The sequence below is a fragment of the Malania oleifera genome, chromosome 13, assembly GCF_029873635.1.
Source record: "Malania oleifera isolate guangnan ecotype guangnan chromosome 13, ASM2987363v1, whole genome shotgun sequence".
Classification (NCBI taxonomy): domain Eukaryota; kingdom Viridiplantae; phylum Streptophyta; class Magnoliopsida; order Santalales; family Ximeniaceae; genus Malania; species Malania oleifera.
The window spans coordinates 20527616-20547037 of record NC_080429.1 but is presented as its reverse complement, the minus strand read 5'-3'; the positions used below and the strand labels follow the sequence as shown (position 1 = coordinate 20547037).

The window sequence follows — 19422 nt, the reverse complement described above, 5'->3', positions numbered from 1 at the left end:
AAGGAGAAGAATGAGAAGACTCATTTTCCCTTATATTTTCTTTCTCTATTAGATATTATTGAAAGTAAAATTTTTATTTTAATATGATTAAAAATTAGAAAAAACAAAATATTAATGATGTCTAAAATAAAAATTTTATTTATAAATTTGATATATTTTTTATTTTCTTTCTCATTTTTCTTGATAATCAAACATGAAAATGAGAACTCTTTGATATTTTCTTTTCCTTAATATTTTTCTAGTTCTAAACGGGGCCTTAGACATCCTTGTTTTTTGCTGAAGAATTTCTATTTTTGGAGTTTTGACTTGGAAAATAAATTTAAAATAAAAGGGTTTGATATATACTTCAAAGGAAAATTCAAAAAATCCTTATGCACAGAAGGAGCAACGCCAAGCATTTGTGAACTTTCCTCCCAATGTTCACGTCATTATGAAGAAGTTACCTCCTCGTAATACCAAAAGTAACTCCCAAAATAAATTCGTCATTAAATTTTCATAGAATGAACCTAAGGAAAGGAGGATATAGAGAGATTCTCCTATCCAAACTATATGTTACTGTTAATTATATTCTATTTATGACATTAACTTAAGTATTAAAGGAGATTTTAGGAAATCAATAGTATCTCTTAAATTCTTTTTTATTCCATAATTGTAGGATAGTGGGCGAATGTTGAACAATCATTGTTGAGTTCATTTCAACTGCTACCTTTGTATGTCTCATCTCTCAAACTAGTTCAAATCGTTTAACTGTGGTTCACATTTCTTTTATTAAAGAGGTGCAAATCCTGAAATTAATAGTAAGATATTTCATTAATGGCATCACTACACATACACATGTAACAAAAAACAAGATACCTTGTTTAAAAGCTCCTCGAACTTGACGAGTACAAAAATACATATATGATAATACAAACATTGCCTTGCAATTGGGGAGAATTAATAATTTAAACCGACCACATAACTAATAATAACAAATAGGAAAACAAGCAATCCACTTAATATCATTACTAGTTTTTTTTTTTAAATGATGGTCTCTGAAACCCATTTGATACTTAACTAATCCATCAAAATAATGTGTTCGTTCCTCTACCTTTTCTCCACTTAAATACCAAGGTATTATACATCTCAAATGAAAAGTCACAACTCTCATGACTCAAACTCTGATCATTTAATCAAGAGAGCATTGAATTGAACACTCTTGAAAGCAATACTAGCTTTGGATGTCATTATAACATTTATATAGCTAGCCAAAAAAAAAACTTTTCTTACTTAATTAAGCACAAAATAAAAAAAAAGCCGAATCAAAGAGAAAAGTAAATCAGTAGCTAGCACTTGTCAAGGCTCTATCTTTAGTATGATAACCTAGCTAGATGAAGAGCGAGAGGGATTGCAGCACACCAACAATAGTTAATCATGTTAAAATATGAATATGAATTATCCTCTAATACATTGAAAATGCAAAAGATGGTGATGGATGAATCCACTTTAATCACCAATTTTTATACTAATTTACAAAACTAGTATTAACCCTTTAATTGTGGCACGCATTTCTTCTATTAAAGGGGTGTAAACCCCTTGAATTAACAATAAGATATTTCTTGCATGGCTGACTCTAATGATACATACACACACATGCAAATAATAAAAAAGTAATATAGTTTGTTAAACTTATCAAATTTGATGAGTACAAGAATACATATAAAATCACAAACAATGTCTTACAATTTTGAAGACTTAATTATTCAAATCAACCACTCGCACTCACAATAACAATCAGGAAAAAAAAAAAAAATAACAACCCACTTAGGTATCATCACTAGCTATGGCATGTTATTATGCCATTACTATAGCTAGCCAAAAATAGGAAGCTCACTTGCTTGTTAAGCACAAACAAAGCCAGACGGTGCAGCTTTACCACAAGCATTGAGAAGTAAACCGAGCGAAAGTGGGATGTTCAGATTAATGCCCAACAAGTTGGCCCTAACAGCAGTGCACAAGCAAACCGCGGCCTCAAGGTCAACCAAGCCAGCAATCAAACTGCAGCATGGAGTAGTGGGTGGAGCGCCAAGGACAATCCCAAGCAACCCATTGAGCAGATTTGCGCACACTCCTAGGTTCAAGGTATCTCTAGGGCAAGTTAAGGTTCGTCCTGCTGGGACACCTGAAGGAGTGCAAGTATGATCACAGTAATTGTCCTGAAACTAGGGCAAAAAAGAGGAGATTCACGGTAAGGAAAAGGGTAATGGAGGAGGTTTTGGAACCCATGTCTGCAAACAATTTGATACTGGCTAGCTAGAGAATGAGAGATTATGAGGTGGTTTGATGGGTTAGCCTGGAGTTTATAGGGTATAATTATGGTGGATTGGTTAATAAAATAAAGCACAATTTAGCTTTGCCTACAATTTAAAAGTCATAGAGAATAATTTTATTTTATTTTAATCAAGCAACCATTGCTCTGTTGTATTTGATAGCTAATAAATGATCGTGCTCATCAACAACTTGGATGCATGTATTAATTAAAAATAGTCATTGGTATTGTGTGCATGTGCTCAATCATGTTAATAGAATTAAATTTGTTATTTAAACGAAAATGTGTAGAAAAAAAATTTATTTTTATTTTAGCTAGGTATTATTGTTGTATTGAATAGCTGGCTATTTAAGTGCTTATAATAATAAAAATGCAAATTCTCACCCATAAAATATATGATTTGAGATCTCTCATGACACCCATGCACGTTGATTAACACAAAACAGTTTTTCAAAACCCACAAGTCTATTCCTCTGATTTTTCTTAATTAAAAAATAAAAAATAAGAACAGTTTCATTATTCTAAAATTTTAATTATTAGAAAAAATAAATAGATATAGAGAATTTTAGAAAATTAAAAAAATAATCATTGACTCAAAATAACCATAATGTACGTGGGGAGTGCCGCAACGTCCCCATTCAAAGATAATATTGCATTCCACGCCTCTACTTTTGTAAATGGACTTTCTAATTATTTGCTAATTTTCGAATGCAGCTAATTAAAAAAAGATTTTTTGGTTTGGTTCTCCAATCCAATGCTTCATCATAAAGTTCTCGAAAGAATTTGATTGAACTTCATCCTGCTTAATACAAACTTTATCGTTGATCACAAACTCTCCAAATTTTAGATTCTACGAAGCCTTTCAAAATCCATGAGCTAGAAAATGAAAAATTATACACGGGACCTCCTCCTCCACGTGTTCGTATGGATGTTTCTTTAATGTTAGACAAATGAAAAATTGGTTCTACATTCATTAATATTAAAGAGGAACTCATTTTCAATAAGTATATAATTAAGGAAACAGACACATGGACACGTGGAGAGGAAGGTCCCATGTATAATTTCTCCTAAAAAAAGTTACTCAAAATGGAGTTTCTCTCTTTTTATTAAAGTCTAATCTCTTTTTATTTGTGTCTATTGAATCTTATTGGCCATAGAATCTTTAATCTTCTATATTTCATGAATTATAAAGAAATCTACCTTTTATTTGTCGAGAATTCTTTTTTATATCATATAATTATTTTAAGAGAAAATAAATAAAGATATTAAAAAATAAGCATATATATGACTTGATATGCAATAAGGGAAAAAGGTTCACATGCTAAAAGTGAATCTTGTATATTTGCTTTGGCAAAAATTACAGCAACAACTATTTTATTTAAGAAAATGTATTATTAAGTCTACAAAGGCCTTTAAAAAATAGATCTGGGTTATTTCAATTTGCAAATAGATCAGTGATTTTTTGTTAGTCATATTTTCCAAATTCATTCATTTTTTTAAAATAACTAAGACATTTTTCAGTTGTGAAGGTTTAATTTTTCCATTTTTAAATTACAAAAAATTGCAAAACTTTTATTCTTTTTGTTTTTTTATATTCGTATAAAACTAGAAAATAAAATTTTAAAAAACCGTTAAAAATTAAAAAACAAGATAAAAACTGAAAAATAAAAGATGACATGAAATTTTTAAATTTTTATAAAATAAAAAATAAAAAATAAAACCAAAAAATCATCAATTTTTTAATTTATTTTTGTTTTCAAATACGACCAAGATATTTCATGCCACCGTTCAACTCCACAGGGTCCCCTACACCATTGAGCTAATTGTTAGGAAAGTAACAAGACAACTAGCACAGCGGATAAATCTTTTCCAAAATTAAATCTATGACAAGCAAAAATAAGCAACCAACAATAATAATAATAAATCACACACTACAATAGGAACACCACGATTTTTAACGTAGAAAACCCCTCCATTGTGAGGGGTAAAAACCACGGGGCCTATAAGACCCAATAAAATTTTCACTATAATCTAGGCAAAAAATCACAGCAATAATCTCACCAAAAAAACTCACAAACTTAGAGCAAAACGGATTCCCAAAGGAATTATGATAAAATAAGAATGGGCGGAAAGAAGTCACCCAAGCACAGTTACCGTCAATACTGTAAAATCAGGTCCTCCAAAACTATGAAATAGATCCCCACTGTCCAGATTAAAGGTCAACAAATCTCAAACTTGCTCTCCAAATTTTAGCAAAATCGGATCACAAAAAACCTTCCGATCGTCGAGTTGATGAAGATTGTACAATACTTTTTCTTCACACACTGCTAGACACTTGTTTTTTTAACTTCACTGTTGCGGCACCTCACAATTTTTAAATTGTAGACACGTGGGCTTAACCAGCCCACCTGGGCTTAACCCATGACACCCAGCCCAAGTCACCACAAGTCCACTTAACTTAACCATCCTAGCCCAATCTAACCTAACCATTGTAGACACCTCATTTTTTCTAGGAGGAAATTATAACAAAAGGAATTTCTTTCATTTATACCATGTGTACATTTACAGCAGAAAAGAGACACAACAGAGGCAAAAAAAAAAAATTAGAAATATATCAGAAAAATACAAAAAAAAAAAAAGAATACAACAAAGAAAAAAATATAAAAAAGGGAAATACACCATAAAAATACAAAAAGAATACATCAGAAAAAATATTTAAAAAAAAAAAAAGTTAAAATACCACATAAATGAATGGAGTCTTGGAATACTGCACACATGCTTGTCTCCATGGAACAAAAAGAAATTAAATTGATAGGTTGGAGGTTAGCGGTTAATAAGAATTGGTTAGAGGTTAAAATTAAATGTCTCCTTGAGCTTATCAATTGAGGTTCGGGAAAAGCAAATGGAGGCAAAGAAAAAAATCGAATCAAAGAGAAAAAATCATATCAGAGAATACGAAGAGATATATCATCAAAGGAGCAAAAGAAGGACAAAAAGATAATAGTTAGAGGATTTCCATAGCAAATCAAAGCAATTCATAGGGGCAATAGTCAAAGCAATTCCCTGAGCAATACAATTCAAAGAACAGAGCATTCCACAAGCACTAGAGCATCATACTTAGGGACATCGGAATTCATTTTAAAGATTGAAAGAGTACAAGACAACAGGTAGGTGTTATGTCCCTTATTCTCAAGTATCTATTGTTTTGTAATGATCATTACTATTGTATTCAACAATTTGGAACAAATTGTTAACTAAAATTTGGCGCACTATACCAACAAAAACCCTATGAAGTGCCCCATCATGGTTACAAAATGACATAATTATTATTTAAATCAATTTTTTAATTGCCAAATTAATCCATATTGAAACTCAAAGTCAAGACGACATAGAGACCCAGGCAATGCATAAAATTTTATTATTTAGAATTAAAGTATTGTACAACACTCATGTTTTACGAAATTAACAAAAAAATATTATCACAAAAAGTATAATAGAAATAATTGTAAAATCAAATTGTGTATGGCATTTTTATAATTTTTATATTTATTACTTCTTCTATCACGAAAATCAATTGTTCAATTCAATTTCATTAAGTAATTTTAAAAAATAATATTAAAACTTATGTATTTTTTTCTTTTTGTCAACCAAAAGTGTGTGCACCGGATGCACACGAATCTTGGATAAAGTACTAAAATATTAAATCGAAAAATTTGAAATATCTTTTTTTCTTAAAAAGAGCATGCAGTTAATCCATTTGCCAAGCTATGCATTTATTGGGTGTGCTTCCATTTTTTGAGAAGAACCTATTAAATATGACGCTGATGCAACGAGGAAGTGCTCTGGTTGCAATGTTAGTCTGGTGAAACCCTAGCCCCCATCGCGATGAGGAAGACGACGACGGCGCTGTTCCGTGACGATGGCGTTGATTTGTTGGGTGTCCGTGAGGTGTTGTTCTCTAGTCGACATCGAGAACGACGACGGAGTTGGGAGTTTTGCGATGAGGAGCCGTCGTCGCGAGGAGTAAGACGACGACGGCCTGGAGCGCTGTTCCATGACGACGACGTTGGTTGTTGTTTTGCTCTCTAACCGACGTCGAGAACGACGACAGAGTTGGGAGTTTCGCGACGAGGAAGACGACAAGCCGCATAGGTGTAGAGGAAGGTGGGAAGATTTGGCTGTTCTGGAAAGAGGATGTTCAAGTGGATTGGGTGGGTGCCTCTAATCAATGTGTGACAGTTTTGTTAACAGAGGATAGAGGCCCTTTGCTTCTTACTTTTGTATATGTCAAATGTTATCATATTGAGAGAAGAGAGTTATGGGAACAGCTTCAGGGGCTGTCGAGTTTTGATGTGGCTTGGGTTGTTATGGGGGATTTTAACGTAATTCGGTCAGATGAGGAAAGGGTTTGAGGTAGACCTCGCTTGGGTTCGTCTATGGCTGAATTCAATGGCTGTATTAATAGATGTGGTTTATTGGATCTCAAATTTGAAGGAAGTTAATTTTCATGGTGTAACGGCCAGCAAGGTTTGATCAGAAGTTGGGCGAAACTGGACAGGGTGCTGATTAATAATATTTTTTCTATAAATTATAGTGAAGCTAAAACATCTTTGTTGAAAAGAAATACTTCAGATCATTCTCCTATCATTTTACAGCTGTGTACGAATATGGAGAGGTATGGGCCAACGCCTTTTAGGTTCCAAAACATGTGGACGTTGTATGGGGATTTTTTGGAATTGGTTGAAATGTCTTGGAAAGAACACATTGCGGCAGATTCAGGATTGTGTAAATTGGCGGGTAAATTGAAAAGGTTAAAACAAAAACTTAGGGTGTGGAATAAACAAATTTTTGGGCGTGTTGGTGGTTTTATTCAAGAGTTGGAGGAAAGGGTGGAAAATTTGAGAATTTACTAAAGACAGAGTACTCGGAATCAGTTGAAGAAGAGTTCATTGTTTCTAAGGCTGAATTGGAGGTTTGGTATAAAAGGGAAGAGGCTAGGTTGGTTCAGCAAGCAAAATTGAAATGGTTGATTGATGGTGATCAGAATTCAAAGTTTTTTCATGCTGTGATTACACAAAAAAGGCATAACTCTTGTGTAAATTCAATGGTGCTCCCTAATGGTTCGATGTTGGAAAATATGCAGATGGTTCACGATGAAGCTGTAAATTATTTTGAGCAATTCTTGAGGCAAAATAGTTATGTGCGAAGGTCAAATCTAGACGGTCTTATCCATCCGATGGTTTCTGAGGAGGCTATAGGTCGGTTTAGGGAAGGACCGACTAAGGAGGAGGTTTATGAAGTTATTTCTTCTATTTCCGTGAATAATAGCCCGAGACCGGACGGATTTGGGTCTTCTTTCTATATTACCTGTTGGAGGATAATTAAAAATGATGTGAGGGTTGCAGTAAGAGAATTCTTCAGAGGTGATATGTTGCCTCGATTTTTTTTTTTTTCCTCTTACATAGTGCTTATTCCTAAAGCAAAGGATCCTCAATTGTTTGATAAATTTCGCCCGATAAGCCTCTGTAATGTAATCTATAAAATTTTCTCCAAAATCCTTGTTGGTAAGCTTTCGTTGGTGATGAGTGATTTAATATCTTTAGAACAAGGTGCTTTTGTGAAAGGGATGAGTATTTTTGAAAATATAACGCTTGCTCAAGAGATGACAAAATTATTACATAGGCGGGTGAGAGGAGGTAATATAATGCTAAAGCTTGATATGAGCAAAGCGTATGAAAGAGTAGAGTGGCAGGTGGTAGACCAGATTTTTCATGCTTTTGGTTTTCCAGACTTGTTTTGTAAGTTGATTCATAATTGTATTTCTACCCCTTGGTTTTTTGTCATGATGCATGGCACGTATAGAGGTTTTTCAAGTCAAAAAGGGGCTTGAGGCAAAGGGATCCATTGTCGTCGTATATTTTCATCATCATGGAAGAAGTTTTTTTCTAAATTAGTTCAAAAAAGGATGTCTGAGAAGAAGATTTTACCGTTTGCACATCCGTGTGGTGCACCTATTATATCACATTTAATGTATGCGAATGATGTTGTTATATTTGCTAATGCTGGAAAAAAATCCATTAAACAAATAATGGAGGTGATTAAGGAGTATGAAAGTTAGACTGGCCAAAGGGTGAATAAAGATAAATCAGCTATTTTTTTCTCAAAGAAGTTGGGTGTTCTGAGAAAAGGAGAAATTATTCAAGAAACTGGTTTTAGTGAGGGTAAATTTCCTTTTACGTATTTGGGTGTGCCAATAGTGGATGGTAAATTGAACGGCTGTCATTTGGACCCGTTAAATTCAAAAAATAAGTAAGAGAGTTGAGGGCTGGAAAAGTAGACTATTGTCTCAAGGAGGTCGTCTTGTTTTGTTGAGACATGTGTTGTCGAGTATGTCATTGCATTTGTTAGCTGTTCTAAATATCCCAAAACTGGTGTTAAAAAAGATACAAGGTATGTTTGCTTCTTTTTTCTAGGGTTTTAAGGATGGAAAAGAAAAAATAAAATGGAGGGCTTTGAAGAAATTGTGTGTTCCTATAAAGGAGGGGGGGCATAGGAGTTAGGGACATTTCGGAAATGCAACGGTCTTTGTTCATGAAGTTTGGTTAGCATTTATTAACTCAAAATTTTTTATGGGCTAGATTTTTTAGAGCTAAATATGTGAACGGAGGACACATTTCACTTTGCAGACCTTATGGATCGGATTCTTCCTTTTGGAGGAAAGTTCTGCAGGGTATGCCTGAACTTTTAAGTAAATCTAAGTGGAAGGTTAGAGAAGGAGATGTAAATTTAAGGTATGATAAGTTTCTAGATTTGGGACCTTTGGTTGCAGAGTGTCTAGATGGTGCACATTCTCATATCAAATTAAAAAATTTGGTTATCAATAATGCGTGGGATGTGGAAAATTTGCAGAGAATTTTGGGGTTTAATAAAGAGGAAGAAGTGATGGAAAAGGTGGGAAATCTTAGAAACTCTTTGGACATACTGCTTTGACTCCCGGAAAAGAATGGTTGTTTTAATACAAAGTCCGCTTGGGATGTTATCAGAGTTAGAGCTCCAATGTTTGAGTGTGCAAAATGGGTTTGGAATAAATGGTTACCGAAGAAAATTGCTATATGCATGTGGAAGGCCGCTTTTGGGTGTTTAAGAGTTGATGAAAGGGTGAGAAGGGTGGGGGTTTCTCTGGCTTCAGCGTGTAATTGTTGTGAGATGAGGCAGCCTGAAGATATAGAGCATGTGTTAAATAGGGGAGACTTTGCTACTAAGGTTTGGAGGAAGGTTTCGGTGGAGGTTGGTGTTCCTTTCCTTAGACAACAAAGTTGGAAAGAAAGAGTCCAAATGTGGTTTAATAGGACTTCCAGATTTTCTCAATTGGGATCATTGATGGGTTTGATTCCTTGTTTAGTAGTTTGGAGGTTGTGGAGAAGGGGATGTAAAGCTAGAATAGAGGGGAAATTGGAGAATAGTTCAGATGTGTGGTGTTCCATTAAGTATTGGGTGGGGGTTTTGAGCAGGAACATGATAGGATTGACTCAGTTAAAGGATGCTGATTTTCGAATATTACAGAATCTGAAAGTGCAAACAGTGAATAAAAGAAGTAAAACTATGCAGAGATGGCTAAAACTGGGGCAAAGGAGGTTGAAACTAAATTTGGACGTAAGCAGTTTGGGGAACCCAGGGCCGGCGGGTGGTGGTGGCATCCTTAGAGACCATACAGGTACTTTTATGTTTGGTTTTCAAAATATTTTAGTTCTTGTTCAAATAATGAAGCTGAATTGAGAGCTGTGTTAGAAGGAATAAAGATTTGCAAACATTTGGGCCATACTAGCATTGATATTAAATGTGATTTGAAGATTGTTGTAAATTGGATAAGAACAAGTAGGTGCTCCTTGTGGTATTTATGAGATTTTTGGGAGCAGTTGATTGGTTTATTGGAGGGAGTAGGCTTTTCAATAAAGCATTGGTATAGAGAAAGAAATAAAGTGGCAGATGCCTTGGCTCGTCAAGGTGCTAGGGGGAGTAATAGGTTGTTTACAAATAGTAGTCAACTCCCTAGAGTTATCAATGGGTTATATAAATTGGAGAAGATGGAGACGGCTTATTTGAGGTATATTTAGCTGATTTCCTATTGGTTTTGGTCTATACTTTATGTTATTTATCTTTTGTTTGTTTTGTTGCGTGATATTTGTTTTGTAGGTCCTTACTTTGTTTTGATTTGATTGGTTTTGTAATCTTATTTTGTCTGGATGTTGGTGTTGTTATTTGGGAGACCTTTAAAGGTCTGTCTTTTGTTTCTCTCTTTAAATATCTTGTAACCACGGTATTGCTCCGTCAAAAGTGAGGGTTTATCAATAAATGAATGGAGGTCCTGCCCTTCTTAAAATATATATATGTTTGACAATTTTATTTGACAATAGGAGAAATACATTAATGAATAGTACATAAAAACTTTGATTTAATCTTCCAATTTGGTTTACTTTTATATAAAATTGTCAAGAATTAAAATTGTTCAATTTTTTTTTATTACATAGGAACTCCAGCCACCAACAAACCCTTCGGACCCCCTTGGTGTGGCACCAAACTTACGGATCACCGTCATCCGCCCACAGGTCTCGCTGATCAAGGCAAAGTTCGAAATGTAGACTTAGCTTCTGTGCATCAGTTGGACGTTCAGCCAACCCAATTTTTGTTTATATGTTAATAAGTTGTGCCCTACGATTAACGAAAGTCGATTGATGATTAAAAAAAAAAAGTAAGTTTACCAATTCAGGATTTCTTTTAAAAGGCAACATGCAATTAATCCATATATGAGGGTGTGAGTGCAACTTGTTAAGGTGGGCTAAGTTCCCCCACCCCTAGGAGCCCAGTGAAACATGCCGTCTACTTGGGCCTAAAATGCAATGAAAGGCCCTATTGGGCCATTAAGTGACAAACAAGTCCTCTAAATTAAGCCGCCAGCTAAACGACAGGCCTGAAATTAGTGAACGGTCCAATGAGATACAAGAGCTCCAAATCGGACATTTAATTGAGTCTAAGGCCTGCATTAGGCCACCTATGAACACTAGGCCACCTATTGGGCCTCCAATGAAAACGAGGCCCACATTGGGTTTAGGGTTCACCCAGACTTTAGGCCGACCTAGGTGTGTACGTGTGTGCAAGTGGTGCAGTTTTATAAGTAGTAAAACTAGAAGATGGAGGGGAGAAGAATGCCCTTTTTGAATTTTGGCAAACTTTATGTATTTTTTTTTTTCTTTCTTTTATTTTCTAGATCTGTTTGGATCAAGAATTTTATGAGGGGAAAGGAAAGAAAAGGAGAAGAATGAGAAGACTCATTTTCCCTTATATTTTCTTTCTCTATTAGATATTATTAAAAATTAAATTTTTATTTTAATATGATTAAAAATTAGAAAAAACTAAATATTAATGATGTCTAATATCAAATTTTTATTTATAAATTTGATATATTTCTTTATTTTTTTTCTCATTTTTCTTGATAATCAAACATGAAAATGAGAATTCTTTGATATTTTCCTTTCCTTAATATTTTTTAGTTCTAAACGGGCCTTAGACATCCTTGTTTTTCGCTGAAGAATCTCTATTTTTGGAGTTTTGACTTGGAAAATAAATTTAAAATAAAAAGGTTTGATATATACTTCAAAGGAAAATTCAAAAAATCCTTATGCAAAAAAGTTAGGGAAAAAGATTTACTCTCAATAAAGACCCCTTTAGAGTTCAGACATCGAATTATGTGAATTGCAAACGACATGCACAGAAGGAGCAATGCCAAGCATTTGTGAACTTTCCTCGCGATGTTCACGCCATTATGAAGAAGTTACCTCCTCGTAATACCAAAAGTAACTCCCAAAATAAATTCGTCATTAAATTTTCTTAAATGAACCTAAGGAAAGGAGGATATAGAGAGAAGTATTCTCCCATCCAAACTATATTTTACTGTTAATTATATTCTATTTTCAACATTAACTTAAGTATTAAAGGAGATTTTAGGAAATCAATAGTATCTCTTAAATTCTTTTTTATTCCGTGATTGTAGGATAGTGGGCGAATGTTGAACAATCATTGTTGAGTTCATTTCAACTGCTACCTTTGTATGTCTCATCTCTCAAACTAGTTCAAATCGTTTAACTGTGGTTCACATTTCTTTTATTAAAGAGGTGCAAATCCTGAAATTAATAGTAAGATATTTCATTAATGGCATGACTACACATACACATGTAACAAAAAACAAGATACCTTGTTTAAAAGCTCCTCGAACTTGACGAGTACAAAAATACATATATGATAATACAAACATTGCCTTGCAATTTGGGAGAATTAATAATTTAAACCGACCACATAACTAATAATAACAAATAGGAAAACAAGCAATCCACTTAATATCATTATTAGTTTTTTTTTTAAATGATGGTCTCTGAAACCCATTTGATACTTAACTAATCCATCAAAATAATTTGTTCATCCCTCTACCTTTTCTCCACTTAAATACCAAGGTATTATACATCTCAAATGAAAAGTCACAACTCTCATGACTCAAACTCTGATCATTTAATCAAGAGAGCATTGAATTTAACACTCTTGACAGCAATACTAGCTTTGGATGTCATTATAACATTGATATAGCTAGCCAAAAAACAAAAACTTTTCTTACTTAATTAAGCACAAAATAAAAAAAAGCCGAATCAAAGAGAAAAGTAAATCAGTAGCTAGCACTTGTCAAGGCTCTATCATTAGTATGATAACCTAGCTAGATGAAGAGCGAGAGGGATTGCAGCACACCAACAATAGTTAATCATGTTAAAATATGAATATGAATTATCCTCTAATACATTGAAAATGCAAAAGATGGTGATGGATGAATCCACTTTAATCACCAATTTTTATACTAATTTACAAAACTAGTATTAACCCTTTAATTGTGGCACGCATTTCTTCTATTAAAGGGGTGTAAACCCCTTGAATTAACAATAAGATATTTCTTGCATGGCTGACTCTAATGATACATACACACACATGCAAATAATAAAAAAGTAATATAGTTTGTTAAACTTATCAAATTTGATGAGTACAAGAATACATATAAAATCACAAACAATGTCTTACAATTTTGAAGACTTAATTATTCAAATCAACCACTCGCACTCACAATAACAATCAGGAAAAAAAAAAAAATAACAACCCACTTAGGTATCATCACTAGCTATGGCATGTTATTATGCCATTACTATAGCTAGCCAAAAATAGGAAGCTCACTTGCTTGTTAAGCACAAACAAAGCCAGACGGTGCAGCTTTACCACAAGCATTGAGAAGTAAACCGAGCGAAAGTGGGATGTTCAGATTAATGCCCAACAAGTTGGCCCTAACAGCAGTGCACAAGCAAACCGCGGCCTCAAGGTCAACCAAGCCAGCAATCAAACTGCAGCATGGAGTAGTGGGTGGAGCGCCAAGGACAATCCCAAGCAACCCATTGAGCAGATTTGCGCACACTCCTAGGTTCAAGGTATCTCTAGGGCAAGTTAAGGTTCGTCCTGCTGGGACACCTGAAGGAGTGCAAGTATGATCACAGTATTGTCCTGAAACTAGGGCAAAAAAGAGGAGATTCACGGTAAGGAAAAGGGTAATGGAGGAGGTTTTGGAACCCATGTCTGCAAACAATTTGATACTGGCTAGCTAGAGAATGAGAGATTATGAGGTGGTTTGATGGGTTAGCCTGGAGTTTTATAGGGTATAATTATGGTGGATTGGTTAATAAAATAAAGCACAATTTAGCTTTGCCTACAATTTAAAAGTCATAGAGAATAATTTTATTTTATTTTAATCAAGCAACCATTGCTCTGTTGTATTTGATAGCTAATAAATGATCGTGCTCATCAACAACTTGGATGCATGTATTAATTAAAAATAGTCATTGGTATTGTGTGCATGTGCTCAATCATGTTAATAGAATTAAATTTGTTATTTAAACGAAAATGTGTAGAAAAAAAATTTATTTTTATTTTAGCTAGGTATTATTGTTGTATTGAATAGCTGGCTATTTAAGTGCTTATAATAATAAAAATGCAAATTCTCACCCATAAAATATATGATTTGAGATCTCTCATGACACCCATGCACGTTGATTAACACAAAACAGTTTTTCAAAACCCACAAGTCTATTCCTCTGATTTTTCTTAATTAAAAAATAAAAAATAAGAACAGTTTCATTATTCTAAAATTTTAATTATTAGAAAAAATAAATAGATATAGAGAATTTTAGAAAATTAAAAAAATAATCATTGACTCAAAATAACCATAATGTACGTGGGGAGTGCCGCAACGTCCCCATTCAAAGATAATATTGCATTCCACGCCTCTACTTTTGTAAATGGACTTTCTAATTATTTGCTAATTTTCGAATGCAGCTAATTAAAAAAAGATTTTTTGGTTTGGTTCTCCAATCCAATGCTTCATCATAAAGTTCTCGAAAGAATTTGATTGAACTTCATCCTGCTTAATACAAACTTTATCGTTGATCACAAACTCTCCAAATTTTAGATTCTACGAAGCCTTTCAAAATCCATGAGCTAGAAAATGAAAAATTATACACGGGACCTCCTCCTCCACGTGTTCGTATGGATGTTTCTTTAATGTTAGACAAATGAAAAATTGGTTCTACATTCATTAATATTAAAGAGGAACTCATTTTCAATAAGTATATAATTAAGGAAACAGACACATGGACACGTGGAGAGGAAGGTCCCATGTATAATTTCTCCTAAAAAAAGTTACTCAAAATGGAGTTTCTCTCTTTTTATTAAAGTCTAATCTCTTTTTATTTGTGTCTATTGAATCTTATTGGCCATAGAATCTTTAATCTTCTATATTTCATGAATTATAAAGAAATCTACCTTTTATTTGTCGAGAATTCTTTTTTATATCATATAATTATTTTAAGAGAAAATAAATAAAGATATTAAAAAATAAGCATATATATGACTTGATATGCAATAAGGGAAAAAGGTTCACATGCTAAAAGTGAATCTTGTATATTTGCTTTGGCAAAAATTACAGCAACAACTATTTTATTTAAGAAAATGTATTATTAAGTCTACAAAGGCCTTTAAAAAATAGATCTGGGTTATTTCAATTTGCAAATAGATCAGTGATTTTTTGTTAGTCATATTTTCCAAATTCATTCATTTTTTTTAAAATAACTAAGACATTTTTCAGTTGTGAAGGTTTAATTTTTCCATTTTTAAATTACAAAAAATTGCAAAACTTTTATTCTTTTTGTTTTTTTATATTCGTATAAAACTAGAAAATAAAATTTTAAAAAACCGTTAAAAATTAAAAAACAAGATAAAAACTGAAAAATAAAAGATGACATGAAATTTTTAAATTTTTATAAAATAAAAAATAAAAAATAAAACCAAAAAATCATCAATTTTTTAATTTATTTTTGTTTTCAAATACGACCAAGATATTTCATGCCACCGTTCAACTCCACAGGGTCCCCTACACCATTGAGCTAATTGTTAGGAAAGTAACAAGACAACTAGCACAGCGGATAAATCTTTTCCAAAATTAAATCTATGACAAGCAAAAATAAGCAACCAACAATAATAATAATAAATCACACACTACAATAGGAACACCACGATTTTTAACGTAGAAAACCCCTCCATTGTGAGGGGTAAAAACCACGGGGCCTATAAGACCCAATAAAATTTTCACTATAATCTAGGCAAAAAATCACAGCAATAATCTCACCAAAAAAACTCACAAACTTAGAGCAAAACGGATTCCCAAAGGAATTATGATAAAATAAGAATGGGCGGAAAGAAGTCACCCAAGCACAGTTACCGTCAATACTGTAAAATCAGGTCCTCCAAAACTATGAAATAGATCCCCACTGTCCAGATTAAAGGTCAACAAATCTCAAACTTGCTCTCCAAATTTTAGCAAAATCGGATCACAAAAAACCTTCCGATCGTCGAGTTGATGAAGATTGTACAATACTTTTTCTTCACACACTGCTAGACACTTGTTTTTTTAACTTCACTGTTGCGGCACCTCACAATTTTTAAATTGTAGACACGTGGGCTTAACCAGCCCACCTGGGCTTAACCCATGACACCCAGCCCAAGTCACCACAAGTCCACTTAACTTAACCATCCTAGCCCAATCTAACCTAACCATTGTAGACACCTCATTTTTTCTAGGAGGAAATTATAACAAAAGGAATTTCTTTCATTTATACCATGTGTACATTTACAGCAGAAAAGAGACACAACAGAGGCAAAAAAAAAAAATTAGAAATATATCAGAAAAATACAAAAAAAAAAAAGAATACAACAAAGAAAAAATATAAAAAGGGAAATACACCATAAAAATACAAAAAGAATACATCAGAAAAAATATTTAAAAAAAAAAAAGTTAAAATACCACATAAATGAATGGAGTCTTGGAATACTGCACACATGCTTGTCTCCATGGAACAAAAAGAAATTAAATTGATAGGTTGGAGGTTAGCGGTTAATAAGAATTGGTTAGAGGTTAAAATTAAATGTCTCCTTGAGCTTATCAATTGAGGTTCGGGAAAAGCAAATGGAGGCAAAGAAAAAAATCGAATCAAAGAGAAAAAATCATATCAGAGAATACGAAGAGATATATCATCAAAGGAGCAAAAGAAGGACAAAAAGATAATAGTTAGAGGATTTCCATAGCAAATCAAAGCAATTCATAGGGGCAATAGTCAAAGCAATTCCCTGAGCAATACAATTCAAAGAACAGAGCATTCCACAAGCACTAGAGCATCATACTTAGGGACATCGGAATTCATTTTAAAGATTGAAAGAGTACAAGACAACAGGTAGGTGTTATGTCCCTTATTCTCAAGTATCTATTGTTTTGTAATGATCATTACTATTGTATTCAACAATTTGGAACAAATTGTTAACTAAAATTTGGCGCACTATACCAACAAAAACCCTATGAAGTGCCCCATCATGGTTACAAAATGACATAATTATTATTTAAATCAATTTTTTTAATTGCCAAATTAATCCATATTGAAACTCAAAGTCAAGACGACATAGAGACCCAGGCAATGCATAAAATTTTATTATTTAGAATTAAAGTATTGTACAACACTCATGTTTTACGAAATTAACAAAAAAATATTATCACAAAAAGTATAATAGAAATAATTGTAAAATCAAATTGTGTATGGCATTTTTATAATTTTTATATTTATTACTTCTTCTATCACGAAAATCAATTGTTCAATTCAATTTCATTAAGTAATTTTAAAAAATAATATTAAAACTTATGTATTTTTTTCTTTTTGTCAACCAAAAGTGTGTGCACCGGATGCACACGAATCTTGGATAAAGTACTAAAATATTAAATCGAAAAAATTTGAAATATCTTTTTTCTTAAAAAGAGCATGCAGTTAATCCATTTGCCAAGCTATGCATTTATTGGGTGTGCTTCCATTTTTTGAGAAGAACCTATTAAATATGACGCTGATGCAACGAGGAAGTGCTCTGGTTGCAATGTTAGTCTGGTGAAACCCTAGCCCCCATCGCGATGAGGAAGACGACGACGGCGCTGTTCCGTGACGATGGCGTTGATTTGTTGGGTGTCCGTGAGGTGTTGTTCTCTAGTCGACATCGAGAACGACGACGGAGTTGGGAGTTTTGCGATGAGGAGCCGTCGTCGCGAGGAGTAAGACGACGACGGCCTGGAGCGCTGTTCCATGACGACGACGTTGGTTGTTGTTTTGCTCTCTAACCGACGTCGAGAACGACGACAGAGTTGGGAGTTTCGCGACGAGGAAGACGACAAGCCGCATAGGTGTAGAGGAAGGTGGAAGATTTGGCTGTTCTGGAAAGAGGATGTTCAAGTGGATTGGGTGGGTGCCTCTAATCAATGTGTGACAGTTTTGTTAACAGAGGATAGAGGCCCTTTGCTTCTTACTTTTGTATATGTCAAATGTTATCATATTGAGAGAAGAGAGTTATGGGAACAGCTTCAGGGGCTGTCGAGTTTTGATGTGGCTTGGGTTGTTATGGGGGATTTTAACGTAATTCGGTCAGATGAGGAAAGGGTTTGAGGTAGACCTCGCTTGGGTTCGTCTATGGCTGAATTCAATGGCTGTATTATAGATGTGGTTTATTGGATCTCAAATTTGAAGGAAGTTAATTTTCATGGTGTAACGGCCAGCAAGGTTTGATCAGAAGTTGGGCGAAACTGGACAGGGTGCTGATTAATAATATTTTTTCTATAAATTATAGTGAAGCTAAAACATCTTTGTTGAAAAGAAATACTTCAGATCATTCTCCTATCATTTTACAGCTGTGTACGAATATGGAGAGGTATGGGCCAACGCCTTTTAGGTTCCAAAACATGTGGACGTTGTATGGGGATTTTTTGGAATTGGTTGAAATGTCTTGGAAAGAACACATTGCGGCAGATTCAGGATTGTGTAAATTGGCGGGTAAATTGAAAAGGTTAAAACAAAAACTTAGGGTGTGGAATAAACAAATTTTTGGGCGTGTTGGTGGTTTTATTCAAGAGTTGGAGGAAAGGGTGGAAAATTTGAGAATTTACTAAAGACAGAGTACTCGGAATCAGTTGAAGAAGAGTTCATTGTTTCTAAGGCTGAATTGGAGGTTTGGTATAAAAGGGAAGAGGCTAGGTTGGTTCAGCAAGCAAAATTGAAATGGTTGATTGATGGTGATCAGAATTCAAAGTTTTTTCATGCTGTGATTACACAAAAAAGGCATAACTCTTGTGTAAATTCAATGGTGCTCCCTAATGGTTCGATGTTGGAAAATATGCAGATGGTTCACGATGAAGCTGTAAATTATTTTGAGCAATTCTTGAGGCAAAATAGTTATGTGCGAAGGTCAAATCTAGACGGTCTTATCCATCCGATGGTTTCTGAGGAGGCTATAGGTCGGTTTAGGGAAGGACCGACTAAGGAGGAGGTTTATGAAGTTATTTCTTCTATTTCCGTGAATAATAGCCCGAGACCGGACGGATTTGGGTCTTCTTTCTATATTACCTGTTGGAGGATAATTAAAAATGATGTGAGGGTTGCAGTAAGAGAATTCTT

At 33.9% G+C, this 19422-nt stretch overlaps 1 protein-coding gene and 1 pseudogene across 1 annotated transcript; both read right to left on the bottom strand.

The window, feature by feature from the left end:
- Positions 1-1880: 1880 nt before the first annotated feature.
- On the bottom strand, positions 1881-2265 carry LOC131146755 (14 kDa proline-rich protein DC2.15-like; annotated as a pseudogene).
- Positions 2266-13580: 11315 nt separating this feature from the next.
- On the bottom strand, positions 13581-13964 carry LOC131146754 (14 kDa proline-rich protein DC2.15-like). The gene has a single exon (XM_058096526.1). It carries the CDS (start codon positions 13962-13964, stop codon positions 13581-13583), a length of 384 nt encoding a protein of 127 aa, XP_057952509.1.
- Positions 13965-19422: the final 5458 nt, after the last annotated feature.